Source organism: Clupea harengus, chromosome 24, assembly GCF_900700415.2.
Source record: "Clupea harengus chromosome 24, Ch_v2.0.2, whole genome shotgun sequence".
In the NCBI taxonomy this organism is placed as follows: Eukaryota; Metazoa; Chordata; class Actinopteri; order Clupeiformes; family Clupeidae; genus Clupea; species Clupea harengus.
In genome coordinates, this window is record NC_045175.1 from 9920879 (window position 1) to 9936544 (window position 15666).

Sequence of the window (15666 nt, forward strand, 5' to 3'; positions counted from 1 at the left end):
TGTAGGGTGTGCGTGCCTGCACATAGGCCTACTGTATTAGGCGCGTCTCATGTTCACCGTGGACACGATTCTATTCTATACGCGTCCACGACTCTTATTTTGATATGTGCTTGTAGCTCACATGACCAAGGTAACGTGACTTAAGAGTCAACATTCAACATGGCAGACGCAGACACTGTGAAGTCGCTGAATGGTTTATTAAATGGCATCGCACAAAAGATTTATTACAACAAATCGGAAATAACTGAGGACCTGCTGAAAAATGAACTTTATCCTGATCTGTCTCCAGAAGAATTCCACGCTTTGCACGAAAAAATGAAAAGTCTTGTAAAGGTGATTTGGCAAGCTGTTGGTTGACTCCTTTCCCCAGGTTTTGAAACGATAACATTAATTGGATGAGTCTGCACCATAAACTAGGCTAGTTTACTATATTGCAGTACAACGGATAGCTTTATGAAGCTTTAAATACTTATGAAGCCTGTTGCTAATCACTTGTACTCGCACAATTTCATAGCGGATGTTTTCGACACACCTCTAGCCTACGTTAACGTTATATTTTACGTATCCAGTTCAAGAAGGTCGCAGATAACTGTAGTCTGAAAGGCGACTTATCTTTAGAAGGCGTTGTGGGTCCCTCAAATAATGTTGGAGCGATGTTTGCTTCCAAAACCTGTAAATGTAGTTAGATTTAGAATGAGGGACTTGTGTCGATGACTAGTTAGGTAGTCTACTGAGTACAAGCACAAGAGGGCAGTGGAGTCCGCATACTCACAAACAACGTACTGTATTGTTATTGTAAAAGTTGTACGGTACATTTTATTTCCTGCTGTCTCACCTCTCCTTCCTGCATTTCTCCACCCCTCCTCTCACATTCTCTCATCCATCTCTGTCTCACCCACCCCCTCCTCCCCTAGTCCATCGCCTCTGCAGACATGGACCAGGCTCAGCTGGAGGCCTTCCTCACCGCCCAGACCAGGAAGCAGGGGGGCTCGGGGGGTGTGAGCGCCGAGCAGGCGGCCGCCCTGTCCCGCTTCTGGAAGAGCCACCGAGCCCGCATCCGGGAGAGCCTGGTGGGCCAGAGCCGCTGGGAGCCGGGCCTCCGGGGCCTGAGCTGGAGAGTGGACGTGCAGACGGCCAGCAGCCGCGGGGAGCCCTCTGGGAACGCTGTGGCCCTAGTGGAGCTGGAGCTGGGCAGGCAAGGGGAGGTGAGGAGGAGGAGGGGAAGGGACGGGACTGGACGGGAGGGAGAGACAAATGTTTGAAAAGAAAAAGGGGAGGGGAGAGAGAGAGAGAGAGAGAGAGAGAGAGAGAGAGAGTTATGTGCGTCTCTCGTACGGCTACACCTGCTTGAGCCACCACACCAAAGGTGACTCATCTCGAGTATTGAGGATCCTAGTGAGGATATTGGTGGTGTCTGAGAATATTGGCTTCAAGCATATCGTGCTACAGGAGCAGAACTGAGAGACCTTCATTACCATGGTTCCAAATCAGTTGTTGCTAATTGACAGCAGGCTGAAGGGCTTGACTGGGGAAAGCTATGTCATAATGATATAAATCTATGTCATAATGATATAAATCTGTGGCATAATGATATAAAGCTGTCATAATGATATAAAGCTATGCCATAATGAACTACAAGATTTTTTCCCCTAGTCTAGTTATCTGTAGGGATAATGAATGTTCTTCTAAAGATTAGCTGTGCTTTGGCTATCGTTCTGATTACTATCTCTTGTGACACAGGTTGTAATGCAACACTGCTTTTGTGGAAACGCATCCTTAGATAATTTCTGTGTGGGACCAATCGCGCTCGTGATCAAATGGACCCGACTGACGTTATTGCCCGTCAGGTCACATATTGTTTTCCAGCTTGACGGCTAATCATAAACTAAGCAGGCGAGGGACAAGAATGTGGTAGACTAATTTTATCCACACATTTATTACCCATTATTACGGCAGGCATGGTGGCAAAGTTGACTTCCCATAGCCTTCAGAAGTTTACCTGGCTGTGTCTGCTATATGCTGTGTAACATGGCCTAAGTATGATGGATTAAAATGTGCATATATATATATATATATTTCTTTTTTATGTTTCCATCTTCAAATTGGTTGGGGACTTCCCACAACAGCCAAACCTCTCAATGTCACATGCAAGTATCAGTTCTGTTACATTCTGAGATATGGACAGTTATACGCGTCCTGCCTCTGTCTGTAATTTGCATATTTCTAGTGTGCCTTGTCGCTGTTGTCTAAACATAAGCTATTGCATGGGTAATGAGCCAATTCTTTGGTGACCGAACCAAAGCACAATTCAAAGGTCTGCATAGAATCCAGAACATGAGCATGAGGACAAAGTTCTATTCGTTCTCTGAGCGGTCTTTGTGACATCATCTCCACTTCATCACTTCCTGTCTGCATTTCCACGTCTGTCAGTCTGGAGTCTGAATAATGTATGGGTTGTTCTGCCTAATACGTACTTATGCAGCATTTGTCATGCTCCCTTGTCAGACAGACAGTTGGAAGACTTGGCACAGAGCTCCTGTTACGCGGTATGCGTTGGTTTGGTAGGGCCTGATAAAGACTTCTGGGTGGGTTTTTGGTCGGGTTTCTCACCCTCTGATAGGCTGGGTTCCAAGAACGATTTCCATGAAAGAAGTATTTGAAAAATATGACATGGAGCTTCGCAGAAACAATCAGTCAATTTTTCTCTGCAAATGGCCTTGACAGTGAAGGTGTTTTGGTGTTTTCCCTAAGCAAATATGCCATTTTAGTTTTCCTCACAGGCTAACATTCTAGCTTTTGCCACTCAGATGCAAACAGAGAGTAGTTCAATGTTTAAAACTATTGCCTAGGATTACTCCAAGTTCTTATTTATTTGTATTTATCTTATTTATTTATTAGTTCTTTAAACTTTCATACACTCTAGTAACATTTCCTTGCATGAGTTCACCCGTGCTCGACTCTGCTCTGTGGTTGGTACATATAACAAGTTCATATCTAAATTCTAAATTCACAACTTTATTGCCTTTCTGAAAGTCACACAAATAGACTGCACCTTGTGGTCAAATAGTAGACACTCTGGATGAACCATTTTGATTTGAATAGATGATACTGACACACACACACACACACACACACACACACTCACACACAGAGGATGCTTATAGTACGGTAGTAATCCAGAGGTGTTTGTATATTTAAAAGACTTATCTAAGCTCAAAGGCATGTTTTTTGTTTGTTTTTGTTCAGCAGTTGGTTACTGTACTATGATTGGGTGTTGGGCAGACACCATATCTATACACTTCCCCTTGTTTCCAACCTAGTGGTCAAGAACAGGACTTTGTTGTCCTTTGAACATGGTTATTATGTATTAAAGAGCGAGCTTAGTTGACCATTAATCATACATAGTATCTTCCACTGTTTGCTAATGCAAAATGAAACATTCCTCATGTACAAACTTCACCCATATTTTACCTTTTCCCTTTTCAATAACCTTCTGTCTTCCCAGATAAAAATTCATTTTTTTTGCTGATGCCTGATCAGTCTGATAAGGTCCGCAGCTATTGGCTAATTAGGTTTGAAGCCCAGCTTCCATTGGCTGATTTTTTTTAAAGCCCTGTTCCCATTGGCTAATTCAGTTTTAAGACGCTTCCTTCTGTGCTCCTGAAGCAATGTCTGTGGCTCTGGCCGAGCCTCTTTGTTTTCTATTTACAGAGCCAGGCTACGGCTATTATTATTATTTTATTTATTTACGTTTTGAGCACACACACTGGAAAGACAGCAAGGGAATAGTTTAGCTCTCCCTATGGTTTATAATTAAGGCCTGCACCTTTAAAGCTCCCCTCCCATTGGGTAATTGGGGTTCAAGCTGTGTGTTAGTTGTGTGATTGGCCTTGATGCAGCTGTGGTCCAGCCTTTGGGTGGCTCATGGGCAGGATCAAGTAAACACCCTTTATAGACTGCACGCCTTTTGAGTCACAGACCGCCCTCCCAGTTCACACTACGTGGCTGTCAGGTGTGTAAACCTGTCCTTCGTCGGAGACTTGGAAATGCACACCACATGATTAGTGTTGACACAGAACTCGCAACCTGATTCAAATCTCAAATCTCGCATCACAACTAGATATCCCGGAGACTAGTCTGCGCCAGTTTTTGACTTTGTGTTCTGCTTCTGTTGTGTTTTGTGTTGATATGTGGGCACTAATTTAAGGGTCACTCATTTATTTATCTACATAAACTTGAGCTCTTTTGTAGGTATAGTTATTCTTATGTGAACTTTGGCTCTTTTGTAGGTACAGTTATTCCTGCATTGAAAATGGCCATAGGTGCTTCCATGGCATTTAAGCCAAATTGACCTGCCGCACCGTTTTTTGTAGAACCCCTCTTATCGATCTCCATTTCATATTGGCATCCTACGGGCCGGGTCATAGCAGACGACTGGCTGACCCCAGACCTGTTCGTAGTAAGCCCTCTCCAGTCAGGCTGGGTTTCAGGGGGCTTTTAACCTTTAGGGTTTTCTCATCCTCCGTCTAGCGTGGAGCCAGTGTCCACTCTCCCTGCTGCATGTTTAGAGGCAGGCACTGGTCGTCATGGACACACCTCCTAGCAAGGGCAAGTGTTACAAGATAACAAGCATGCAAGCACTTGAGATAAGACTCTGCTAAAAGTCATTACTCTCTATGCTTTAGTGGAAGATTTAGACGTGCGTTAGCGTTTGTGTGAAGTGGTTGCTGTGTTGGCCTGCCTCTTTGTCTGGCAAGTCCGTATTTGTCCTTTTTTTTGTGTTGTTGAGTGTTTTTCGAGAATGTCTTGAAACAAGCTTAAACAGTGTGTCTACCTGAGGTGTCTGTGTTCTACCTGAGGTCTCTGTGTTCTACCTGAGGTCTCTGTGTTCTACCTGAGGTCTCTGGGTTCTACCTCCCCCAATGCTAGTTCCCCTTTGTAGCCTTTGTCTCAAGATTCTCCCTCTCCCTTGCCCCCCCCCCCCCCCCCTTCCTTAATTGTGCATGGCAGCTGCCATGTGGTTTGCCATTTTATAACAGAACGCCCACACACTGGGTCACCACTCCAATTTGTGTGACTCTGTTCTGGTAGACTGTTTATTTTATAAAGATGCTAACTTTTGACAACATAAAATATGTATAGCGGTTTTGTTAAGGTTTGTGTGGCAGGTATGCTTTTTTTTTTATTTGAGGAATAATGAATCTTGCAGTTTTAATATAATGACAGGCTTCGTTGCTTGATGCAAAACAAATATGGGCATGTGTTCATAATAAACGGAACCCTTGTAGGGGTCAACAGATAATCACTTGCTGCTTGATTTCTAGTGTGTTCTCTGCACGCACGCATGCATGCACACACACACACACACAAACACACAGAGACAAATGCACAGAAAGTCCTCCTCAGATTGCAGTCTTTCTGGTTACGGTGCCCTTAGGCATACCCTGAAACTATTTTCTGATTAAATATTTCCTGTGATAGATGTCAGTGTCAATTCTCAGGAACAGAAATGGTTGTGTAACTTGACTAGCCCACCTGTGCTATTGGTGGTGGTCACCAGTATTGGTTTTGATTGAGATTGAGATTGACTGGTGACCAGTTTGATTGAGTCAAGTTAACTGAGGCGTTTTAGTCTATGCTTGCATGTAGTGGTTACATTTAAATGCATGGCATTCCGTATCGTTACTACCTTGCGGCTTGGGCCTGAATGGTGCCTGTCACCATTCCATTCATCTCTCTCTCTTTTCTCTCTCGCTCTCTTTTCTCTTTTCTCTTTTCTCTCTCTCTCTCTGTCTCTGTCTCTCTCTTTTATTTGTAATATTTTGACAAACCATTCCTCAGGTCCTACAGCCCAAAAGGGATTGTCAGGAAATTGCACAGCGATTCCGTCGGAAATTTCCACCTGACATGCTCTGCGCAGAACTGTTTGTTCTGCAAACACAAGGCTTGCAAAGTGAGCTATGTAGCAAGATAGTATCCAAACGTATCTCTGTGTGTGTGTGTGTGTGTGTGTGTGTGTGTGTGTGTGTAAAAATATGAGTGTGCATGGAAACACTAGGATGTTCAATTTTTTGATTTAAGATGGAGTAGTAAGGAGGGCTGAATTATAGGTTTTAGTATTAGCTGTAACCTGTCTGTCTGTCTGTCTCTGTCTGTCTGTCTCTGTCTGTCTGTCTGTCTGTCTGTCTGGCAGACAAAGTGTTTGGTTCAGTTTTGTGTTAGGCCTAGCTTGTATAAACGCATACCTATCCGTCCTGCTCGTGTTTGCAGAAGACCAGATATTTAGTGATCGGTTCCATCTCATTTACACGCCAATAAAACAGAGTGTGCCGAGAGGGAGCGAGCGAGAGAAGAGGGAGGGAAAAGGAGAGGGAGAGAGAGAGAGAGAGAGAGAGAGATAAAACACCTGGCTTAACCAACAGTTTCACTCTATCTGTTTTATTGGGATCTGAATGTTCAGGTTGGAATATGTCTGTCTGTCTGTCTGTCTGTCTGTCTGTCTGTCTGTCTGTCTGTCTGTCTGTCTGTCTGTCTGTCTGAACAGTTTCTCTTTCAATTCCAGTGACCTTATTTTACGAGACGACTGTGACCGTTGATTCTAGTCTAGAGCAGCATTCAAACATTTGTTGTGCTCAGGTGACGGTTCACACTGCCAACGATAACTTAAACGATAACCACATGAAACCACAATATCAGGTGTCACTTTTTAAATCGATTCTGTGAACGATAGAAACATTCACAGCCAATCAAAATCACATGAAAGCACAATATCAGGCGTCACTTTCAAATCGATTTTGTTGAACGATAGAAACATTCCCAGCCAATCAAATTTCATGGATTCTGGACAGCTGCTGCTCGTGCCTGCAATAAAATAAGGCAGGACCTTATTGTTGTTCAGTGTGGATGCTCCTAGTGATTTAGTTTTCATTATATTTATTTATTTAGTATCATTATAGTTATCGTTTGCAGTGTGAACTGGCCTGAAGTGAGGCTGAGATGCTACATGCAACATATTGACTGCAGTGGGTGCTGTGATGGATCAAAATGAGGTATTTTTATAATGCCTCTCACCACATTGTATCATTATCTCTAATTATGATTAATTAATTCATTAATAATGACATAACCAAATAGATTCAGATACATCAACAACCATTTTTTTACCCTGCAGAGAAATATGATTTAATATACTGGAAGGTGTAACAAAATATTAACACCAGTCACAGTAAATAAAGCCTACTCTGTCAGGGTAGTGTAAACAAATCATGTCATTTCCTTATCGCCAGTGATGTGTATTCTGTCATATGTTCTAAAACAAACACAAGCCACATTCAACACACTTAACAGATTGCAGAGTGTGTACAAAGAGTCTGACCCGAATCATGATATAACAAGGGCTCTTCTTTCCTCGGCTAAATCACCTTATTGATAAAGTGTGTGTGTGTGTGTGTGTGTGGTAGCATATTAAAGCAACATTATGCAATAATTTGCCACTTTTTGAGGTATGCTTTTTTAAATATATATAGGCAATTAGTTTTGGTATTGTTATAGAAATTTCATCTTACAATTATCATCAGTCATTATTGGCTAAGAACATTCCTTTAAGTTGTTACAGAATCAAGGACCTAATCCTTTAATGCATTAGGTGAAAAAGCCATCGAGTCTCTCCACCCTTAAAAAGTGACTCATGTATGTTCCGAGTTAAGTTTTTGTTTTCCCTTTTTTCTCATTCTCTCTGAAGGCAAGAGCTTATATACAAGGAGTCCCTTGACTAGCGTAAGGCCAGAAGACAATAGTAACCTTCATGATAGGTTACCAACACCGTTATGTGTGGCAAATGGGAAATGAGATGAGCTTACTATCTTTGTCAAAGTTGGTGCCAAGAAAGTTCCGGTTAGATGCCCCCGGAACAACCTCGGCTTTATTATGCTGTAATTAAGTCTCACCAGTATACCAACTTCTCCAGTTCTAAGTCTCGATTCGTTTTAATAAAAAATAAATGTTAAGGCATATAAATAATCTAGAACAGTATCATCTTCAAATTAACTTTGATGGTATATGGTCGTGTGAAGGACAGACAAACACGCCTCTCTTTCCCACTAGCCGTCTGTGTGCTAGGCACCGTAGTTCTGTGGTCAGAATGGAGCACCACACAAAGAAAGCTTTTACAGCACGACATCATGAATGATATCATATCAAAAGACACTTTTGTTTGTGAGGGGTTTTCATGCCCGTTGCTAGTTTTAGTCTGGTTGTTTGTTTTAGTCTGGTTGCTAGTTTAAGTTTGGTTGCTAGTTTTAGTCTGGTTGCTAGTTTAAGTTTGGTTGCTAGTTTTAGCCTGGTTGCTAGTTTTAGCCTGGTTGCTAGTTTAAGTTTGGTTGCTAGTTTTAGTCTGGTTTCTAGTTTTAGTCTGGTTGCTAGTTTAAGTCTGCTTGCTAGTTTTAGACCAAAACTCCTTATTGCTGCTTAGTCCACAGCTGGCCCCCACTCTGCCCTTGTGAGAGTGGACCCCATGGAGGAAACGACAGTAGCGTTAGCAGAGGGCATCAGCTGTTGGCCTGTAGTGAGAGTGGCCACCATAGAGGAAACGAGAGTAGCGTTAGCAGAGGGCATCAGCTGTTGGCCTGTAGTGAGAGTGGCCACCATAGAGGAAACGAGAGTAGCGTTAGCAGAGGGCATCAGCTGTTGGCCTGTAGTGAGAGTGGCCACCATAGAGGAAACGAGAGTAGCGTTAGCAGAGGGCATCAGCTGTTGGCCTGTAGTGAGAGTGGCCACCATAGAGGAAACGACAGTAGCGTTAGCAGAGGGCATCAGCTGTTGGCCTGTAGTGAGAGTGGCCACCATAGAGGAAACGTCAGTAGTGTTAGCAGAGGGCATCAGCTGTTGGGCTGTAGGGTCTCATCCATCAATTAGCTGATACCCCCGAGGCGATAACACCATTAAGTCTCATTAGATGGATGGATGTCATGGCAACTGATATGTGTACTGGATAATTTTTTTAATCTTTTTTTTTCCTCTGTTGGAAAAAGCCTTGACAGTATTTAACTTGATAGCATTAGATAGGTGATGGAGATGGTTGTGATGGCAACTGATCTGAGTGGCACTTTTTTTTTCCTCTTATGTTTTTTCCCCCCTCTGCATCTGAATGGAACATATCAAGAGGTCATGAAATATTAAATCATTGTGAAGTGAATGTGGTTGATCTCAGAGTGCTCCGTTAATGGAGATTGAAGAGCCGTCTGGGATTTTAAGTGAGTATATGACAGAGAGACGTGTGCGGAAGAGGTTGAAGGTGGAGCGTACCCGGACAGGATTGCTGCTATTGACGACTGGGAATGCTCGTCACAAAGCTATTAAAAACAGAAGGGTTGAAATTCTGTGTTGAAGTAAGCTAAACACAATGTGAAGCTGTGTACATTGTGAAGCTGAAATTGGAAGTGCAAATATTGGCTAAACCAACTAGGCGTCGCCTCTCCTTCAGAGGTTTATTAAAATAAACAAAATGGCCCAAGACTCCCTCACTGCAGGGTGCTGTGTTTCACCTGATTTACTGTCAGTGTCCTTCAAGAGTCTGAACCTTCCCCAGCCTCTGGACCAGGTCGGCAGTAAACAATTTGATGCCTTTTGTGTGAACTTTCGGAACAGTGGCTAGCATAGCCAATTGCTAGCCACTGCTAGCCACCCTAGGGCAATTGCAGTCCATGTACCATTCAGATGCCTTAAAAGTATTTCTCTGCTTACAAACACTAAATATATATAGAAATACTGGAGCCAAAAATAACGAGATTATTCCCCACTGTGTATCACTCTCATCCTCTGTCTCCCATTTCCACCAATCATTGAAGGAACCTCTTAAGGCTCACCACAGTTCCTTTTATGTGTTATTGCTCTTTATGTTGGCTCTCGTGGCATCTCCTGTTAGTGCCTGCATTAGCAGACCACACTGGCCCTAGGTATGGCCAGACTGAATTATTGACCAGCGAAATGTAGAAAGCATGGAGATGAGAGCCATCATTTCACAAAAGATGAATTAGGTACCATTATCATTGTGTGTGTGTGTGGGTGGTGTGTGTGTGTGTGTGTGTGTGTGTGTGCGCGCGTCCGTGTGTGTGTTGCTTTTTTTCTCATAATTTGTTCTCATCCCTGACAGTATTGCATGCATGAGTTGCTTTGTTTGTGTGTGTGAGTGGTTTGTATTTGTTTGTGGGTGTGTGTGTATTGTATTTGTTTGCGTGTGTGTGTTTTGTATTTTGCATCTTTGTGTCGCACAGAGCCTGTTTCCATGACAATAAGTCACCAAACCTGCCCGTCTTTGTATTTGTCTGGGTGAGTGTATTGTGTGTTGCGAGTCCCGTTGGCATGCAGATCTGGGTCGTCAGGATACCCTTGAAAACACCGGGGACGGTCTAACCCAGATGACGAGAGAGCCAGAACTTGTTCAGTGTGAGAGACGTAGCGAGCTCGTTTTCCCACTCTCCGTCTCTCCCTCCCTCGAGAGCGTCTGACATCGAGAGCACTACTGTCTACGGTCTTGAGCGAAGTTTGTCCTGAATGCGCCGTGGCTCGCCTGCGTAGAGAGAAAGAAAGGAGGAAAGACGGACAGACAGAAAATAAATACATGAAAAAAAATTCTTCTGAAAATGTTTAGAATGATAGACATAAACAGCCTGGTTAAGAATAATGACTAGAAATACCTTAATAGCAGCCACGGCAGAGCAGTAGAAGTTGTATAATTGATTAGGGTTATTATTGATTAGCGGCAGCTATAAGTCTGCATTTGGTACTCCCTATACGGAGACTGTTCTAAAGCTGATCGAGGTCTTAATTTGGTTCTCCCTATACGGAGACTGTTCTAAAGCTGATCGAGGTCTTAATTTGGTTCTCCCTATACGGAGACTGTTCTAAAGCTGATCGAGGTCTTAATTTGGTTCTCCCTATACGGAGACTGTTCTACAGCTGATTCTGTGTGCAAAGACATGGAGGTCTTGGCAGCCTCACCTTTTGAGCTTCCTTGGAAGAACTTTATTTTCGCTGATTCAGGCTAGATTAGGCTAATGGATGACCTTAACTTGCTTTTAAGGCTATAAAGATGTTGTAGTATATACAAATAAAGATATACTAACCCATCCTCCCCTCTCTCTCCCTCTCTCTCTCTCTCTCCCTATCCCCTCTCTCTCTCTCTCTCTCTCTCTCTTTCTTTCTCTCTCTCTCTCTCTCTTTCGCTTCCTCTCTCTCTTTCTTTCGCTCTCTCTCTTTCTTTCTCTCTCTCTTTCTTTCGCTCTCTCTCGCTCGCTCTCTCTCTCTCTCTCTCTTTCTTTCGCTCTCTCTCTCTCTTTCTTGTGTGTTTTCTCCTGCAGGACTCTGACTTTGTGTGTTTAGAGTTTGATGAGGTGAAGGTGAACCAGGTGCTGAAGAAGATGGCCGAGATCCAGGAGAGCATCGACAGTATCGTCAACAAAAGCTAGTTTGTGTGTGTGTGTGTGTGTGTGTGTGTGTGTGTGAGTGTGATTCATGTTTTTTTTTGCTTCTGTAAAGAGCGGAGTATGTGATCTAATCATAGTCTTGCCTTGTGTGTGTGTGTGTGTGTGTGTAGATGCCATTATGTGTTTGGATGCTTTTTGGCATGTCTGTGTGTGTTTGGGTGTGAGCATGTTTGTCTTTTGGGTGTATGTGTTGTGTGTGTGTGTGTGTGTGTGTGTGTGTGTGTGTGTGTGTTTAAGCCTGAGTGTTTCAGTGTTTGTATATGCATTCCTTATAAGGAAGTGTGTGTGCGAGCGTGTGTGTGTGTGTGTGTGTTTGCTTGTTGTGCATCTTGCACGCTAATGTCCAGACTCCAGCACTTGCTTTCAGCACATACTTGTTGTAACTTCTGCAAAATATGCCATATCTTTTGGACGCCTTTTTTGTGCTGTTTTTCATACTAGGCATAAACAGTCTTAACCAAGTTACCATGGCGCCCTCTTCTCTGTCTCCCAGTTTATGAGTCTCCATTTGTTTCCTCCACCAGGCTCTACAATTGAATCACTGCACTATCAGATCTGATCCATACTTGTGTTTCAGGACGCTAATCCGTTTAAAGGCCCCGTTATCATTTGAGTTCATTTTTCCAGCCGTCATTTGGCTGTCTCTCTCTGAGGCAGTGGTTCTGGTCTCTGTTTCTAACCCTAACCTGACCACCTACCCACACTTATGGAGACATTCAGACACCCACCCACACACACATACATAAACACACACTCTCTCACACACACACACACACACACACACACACACACACACCATCTTTTGGTATGTTAGTGTTACCATGGCATGTCAGTTTACCATTAAGAGCTGTGTGACTCGTGCAACGCCTCACTGAGGCAAATGAGAAGCATGTGGGCTTTGATGAGCCAGCCCAAAAGTGCTGAGTCATGGTTTAGTGGCTCAGACGTTTTGGAGGGAGGGAGGGCGGGGGGGAGCGGTCTTTCCTGAAGCAGTGAAGATATTAGAAAGAAAATGATCGCAAAGCTCACAACATCCAATATAACGGCACTTGCAGCTTTTAGTCCTAATGGGTTTAAGATAAGGCCTTGCAGTATCGCAGAGAAACATCAGTTAATGGCCGCTTGCCGCCGACAAAAGATCCATTTCTAACACTAGAAAAAGGGCTTTTTCGAACGACCTTTCTAACCTTTCATTTCTCTCTGTTTCCTTTTGATGGCCACATTACACCAACACTGTTAAATGGCAGTAATGTTTTCCCAAGTGATGAGCAGCCCAAGGCAGAAGTACGTAACACAACCCCGTTCTCAGCTGGTCAGTGTTGGGTGTAAACAGGGAGGTGGTGTACACTGTAGAAAGGAGGGGGTGTGGTGGTGCAGGACAACAGCATTCGGGTGTGTCTGAGTCAGACTGGAGACACACAACTGATAGAAAGCAGAGCGACTGGTTTTCGCAGATGACTGGGTAGGAACATGTTTGTAGTGTCTACTCTAAAGGTTTGAGGTTGTTTCGAGAGTGGTGGTGACGGTGTGTGACATGGTTTAGTGGGCATGTCCACTGTTTGTTGTGGATACTTAGCAGACCACACCTGGTTGTCACCATTGATACCATCTTTAAAATAAAAATAATAAAAGATAAAAATAAGTGAGCCCGTGTGAAGGAGAGGGAGCACAGGTTAGCTTGTAAGAGAGGTGGAACTCATTTGTGACCGGCATGAATCAATGTATAGCATCAGCAGGTAGAACATTACACAAGAAAACAGCAACCTTTGTTTTATATATATATATATTTAAAACAAAGGTTGCTGTTTTCTTGTTCTACCTGCTGATGCTATACATTGCTATGCATTGATATGTATGTATATATATATATATATATACATATTCTTAGCTTTGTCTTAAACTATGCAAAATACATATGTGTCAAATGGCCGTGGGTTAGGAAGGAGGCTCTCCTGATTGGCTGGTGTATGGTATACCTGAATCAGTGCACAAGTTGGACACTTCACATTGTGACAACAGAGACCGACCACAGAGTTTACAAAAATATGGGATTATTTCAATGAATAAATAAATAGACTTGAGATCTAGGGGATAAAAAACTCATAGTGAGCAGCAGCCCCAAAAGCATGGTGAGAATGCGAGCCCCTTCTGTAGGCAAACCGAATGGCTTAAATAATGCCCACGCACCACCCAAAGGCTGTATGCCCACGCACCACCCAAAGGCTTAAATAATGCCCACGCACCAACCAAAGGCTGTATGCCCACGCACCAACCAAAGGCTGTATGCCCACGCACCACCCAAAGGCTTAAATAATGCCCACGCACCACCCAAAGGCTTAAATAATGCCTACGCACCACCCAAAGGCTTAAATAATGCCCACGCACCACCCAAAGGCTGTATGCCCACGCACCACCCAAAGGCTTAAATAATGCCCACGCACCACCCAAAGGCTTAAATAATGCCCACGCACCACCCAAAGGCTGTATGCCCACGCACCATCCAAAGGCTGTTGCACTGCCAATGCAAGGCCACTGGGGGTGCACAGGGGCGTGACATCATAGATCATAATCACTGTGAACTGATAAATGATTAACCTTTATTTGGTCGTTACTGGCAGTCACTGAAGTGCTTTCTCAGTGGCTCTTTTAATGTTGGGTCTTCCTGTCATAACAAGGCAGAATTTCCGGGTCATTCACCCCCGCTAACGGGAAACGTGAGCTGGGTCTGGAGACGCTCGTGAGACAGGAGAGATTTCACGGAATGGTAATGTGTTTTCAGGTGGTGTCTGGCGACATCCCTGACACCCGAGTAGTGGAACCTTACACCTGTGACACAGGTGCAGCCACACACACACACCGAAAGAAAAACCTAACCTACCATCCTGAAGGTGTGAACTTGTTTTGTTCAGGCATTAGTCTGGCCGGCTTTGAAGAGGGCTCTTGGACCCATGTGGCCTAGCTCACGTGAAACTAGTTCATCCTTGGTCTCACGGACAGGTATGGAAACAAAGATCAGTTTAATTTCAAACACGGCACCCGCATTCACTGCAAAGGGTTTTGACTCTGTGTGATCATGACTAAGCATCACTTTGAATGCATTTTCTCTACCAGTACATGATACTGGGAATATAAATATAGCAACAACTCTGGTCATTGTAAAACAATGTAAAATAGTCTGGGGGTGGTAGCCTAACCTTTGGCTAGGCCTTGCATTCGTGTGTGTGTGTGTGTCGATTACGCAAATAGATCATTTCACAGACTTAAACCAATGTGTGAGACCTTATCTTAACCAATGAGGAGATGTTTGAGAGCAGCGGAACTAGGCAGGGTCACACACACTACAGCGGGGGGGGGGCGGGGGCACTGAAGGAGTGGCAGCCTTGGGGGGTTCAAAGTTCAACGTGTTCGGCAGGGCAAGGACTCCTGATCATCATTGGCTGTGCTAAAAATAGTTCCCTACCACTGTCACTGATGGGGCAGTGTATCACTCCGTTAAAGGCAAGTCCTGAAGTCCTGGAGAAAGGAAAGATTGACCCCCTCCCTTCAGTGCTCCTGAAGAAGCGTTGTTGATAGGCAGGGATAGTGGGTTGGTCGGTTGAGCCACTTTGTTTAGAAGTGTTTACGACCGCTGGAGGTTTTTTTTTAGCACACACAGAATGTACAGCTAGAGGACGGTGAGACAAAAAGTGTACATTTTAATCATTATAATCTAGGACTACACCTTTAAGGAAAATGAATTACACATCTTTGGTTCCTTTTGGTGGCCATGAAACCAGTCAAATGATGTTTACTTCATCAGGCTAGGCCACCTTCTCCCATTGATGATCAAATGATTTTGTACTTTAAAAACAAACAAAACAACAAACCCAACTACAAGGTAGTCGTGGTAACATCAGGGCTATGTTGAGGCATCAGGTTAGATGGATCTTCAGTGGGTCTATTGTCCAAAGTATCACAAAGGTTTATTTAAGAGAAAACTGAGAAGCATAAATAAATAACCACGCAACTGTGGCCTTTTGTCCTGCATTCAAGAATTCAGACTTTTGAAACCAAGCCCATAGGGGCTTATTTGAAACCAAGTCATTAGGTGTGTGTGTGTGTGTTTAGCATAAGGGGCCCTTCTTGGGGGGGTGGCTGCAGCTTGTCCCCCACCTGATCCTCAGTATTTTGTTCCTGCTACACA

General features: G+C 43.7%; 1 protein-coding gene across 1 annotated transcript; it reads left to right on the top strand.

Annotated features, from left to right (window-relative positions):
* The first annotated feature begins 127 nt into the window (after positions 1–127).
* Positions 128–11948, top strand: commd1 (copper metabolism (Murr1) domain containing 1). Its single transcript, XM_031562571.2, has 3 exons — positions 128–333; positions 915–1205; positions 11358–11948. The coding sequence occupies exons 1-3, from the start codon at positions 160–162 to the stop codon at positions 11463–11465; spliced, it is 573 nt and encodes a 190-aa protein (XP_031418431.1). The 5' UTR covers positions 128–159; the 3' UTR covers positions 11466–11948.
* Positions 11949–15666: the final 3718 nt, after the last annotated feature.

Bases quoted from the DNA above. Each gene is read 5' to 3' on its own strand.
- commd1 (XM_031562571.2), top strand. From the start codon at position 160: ATGGCAGACGCAGACACTGTGAAGTCGCTGAATGGTTTATTAAATGGC. The intron at 334-914 runs GTGATTTGGCAA...CTCCTCCCCTAG, and splicing joins AAATGAAAAGTCTTGTAAAG to TCCATCGCCTCTGCAGACAT. The intron at 1,206-11,357 runs GTGAGGAGGAGG...TTTCTCCTGCAG, and splicing joins AGCTGGGCAGGCAAGGGGAG to GACTCTGACTTTGTGTGTTT.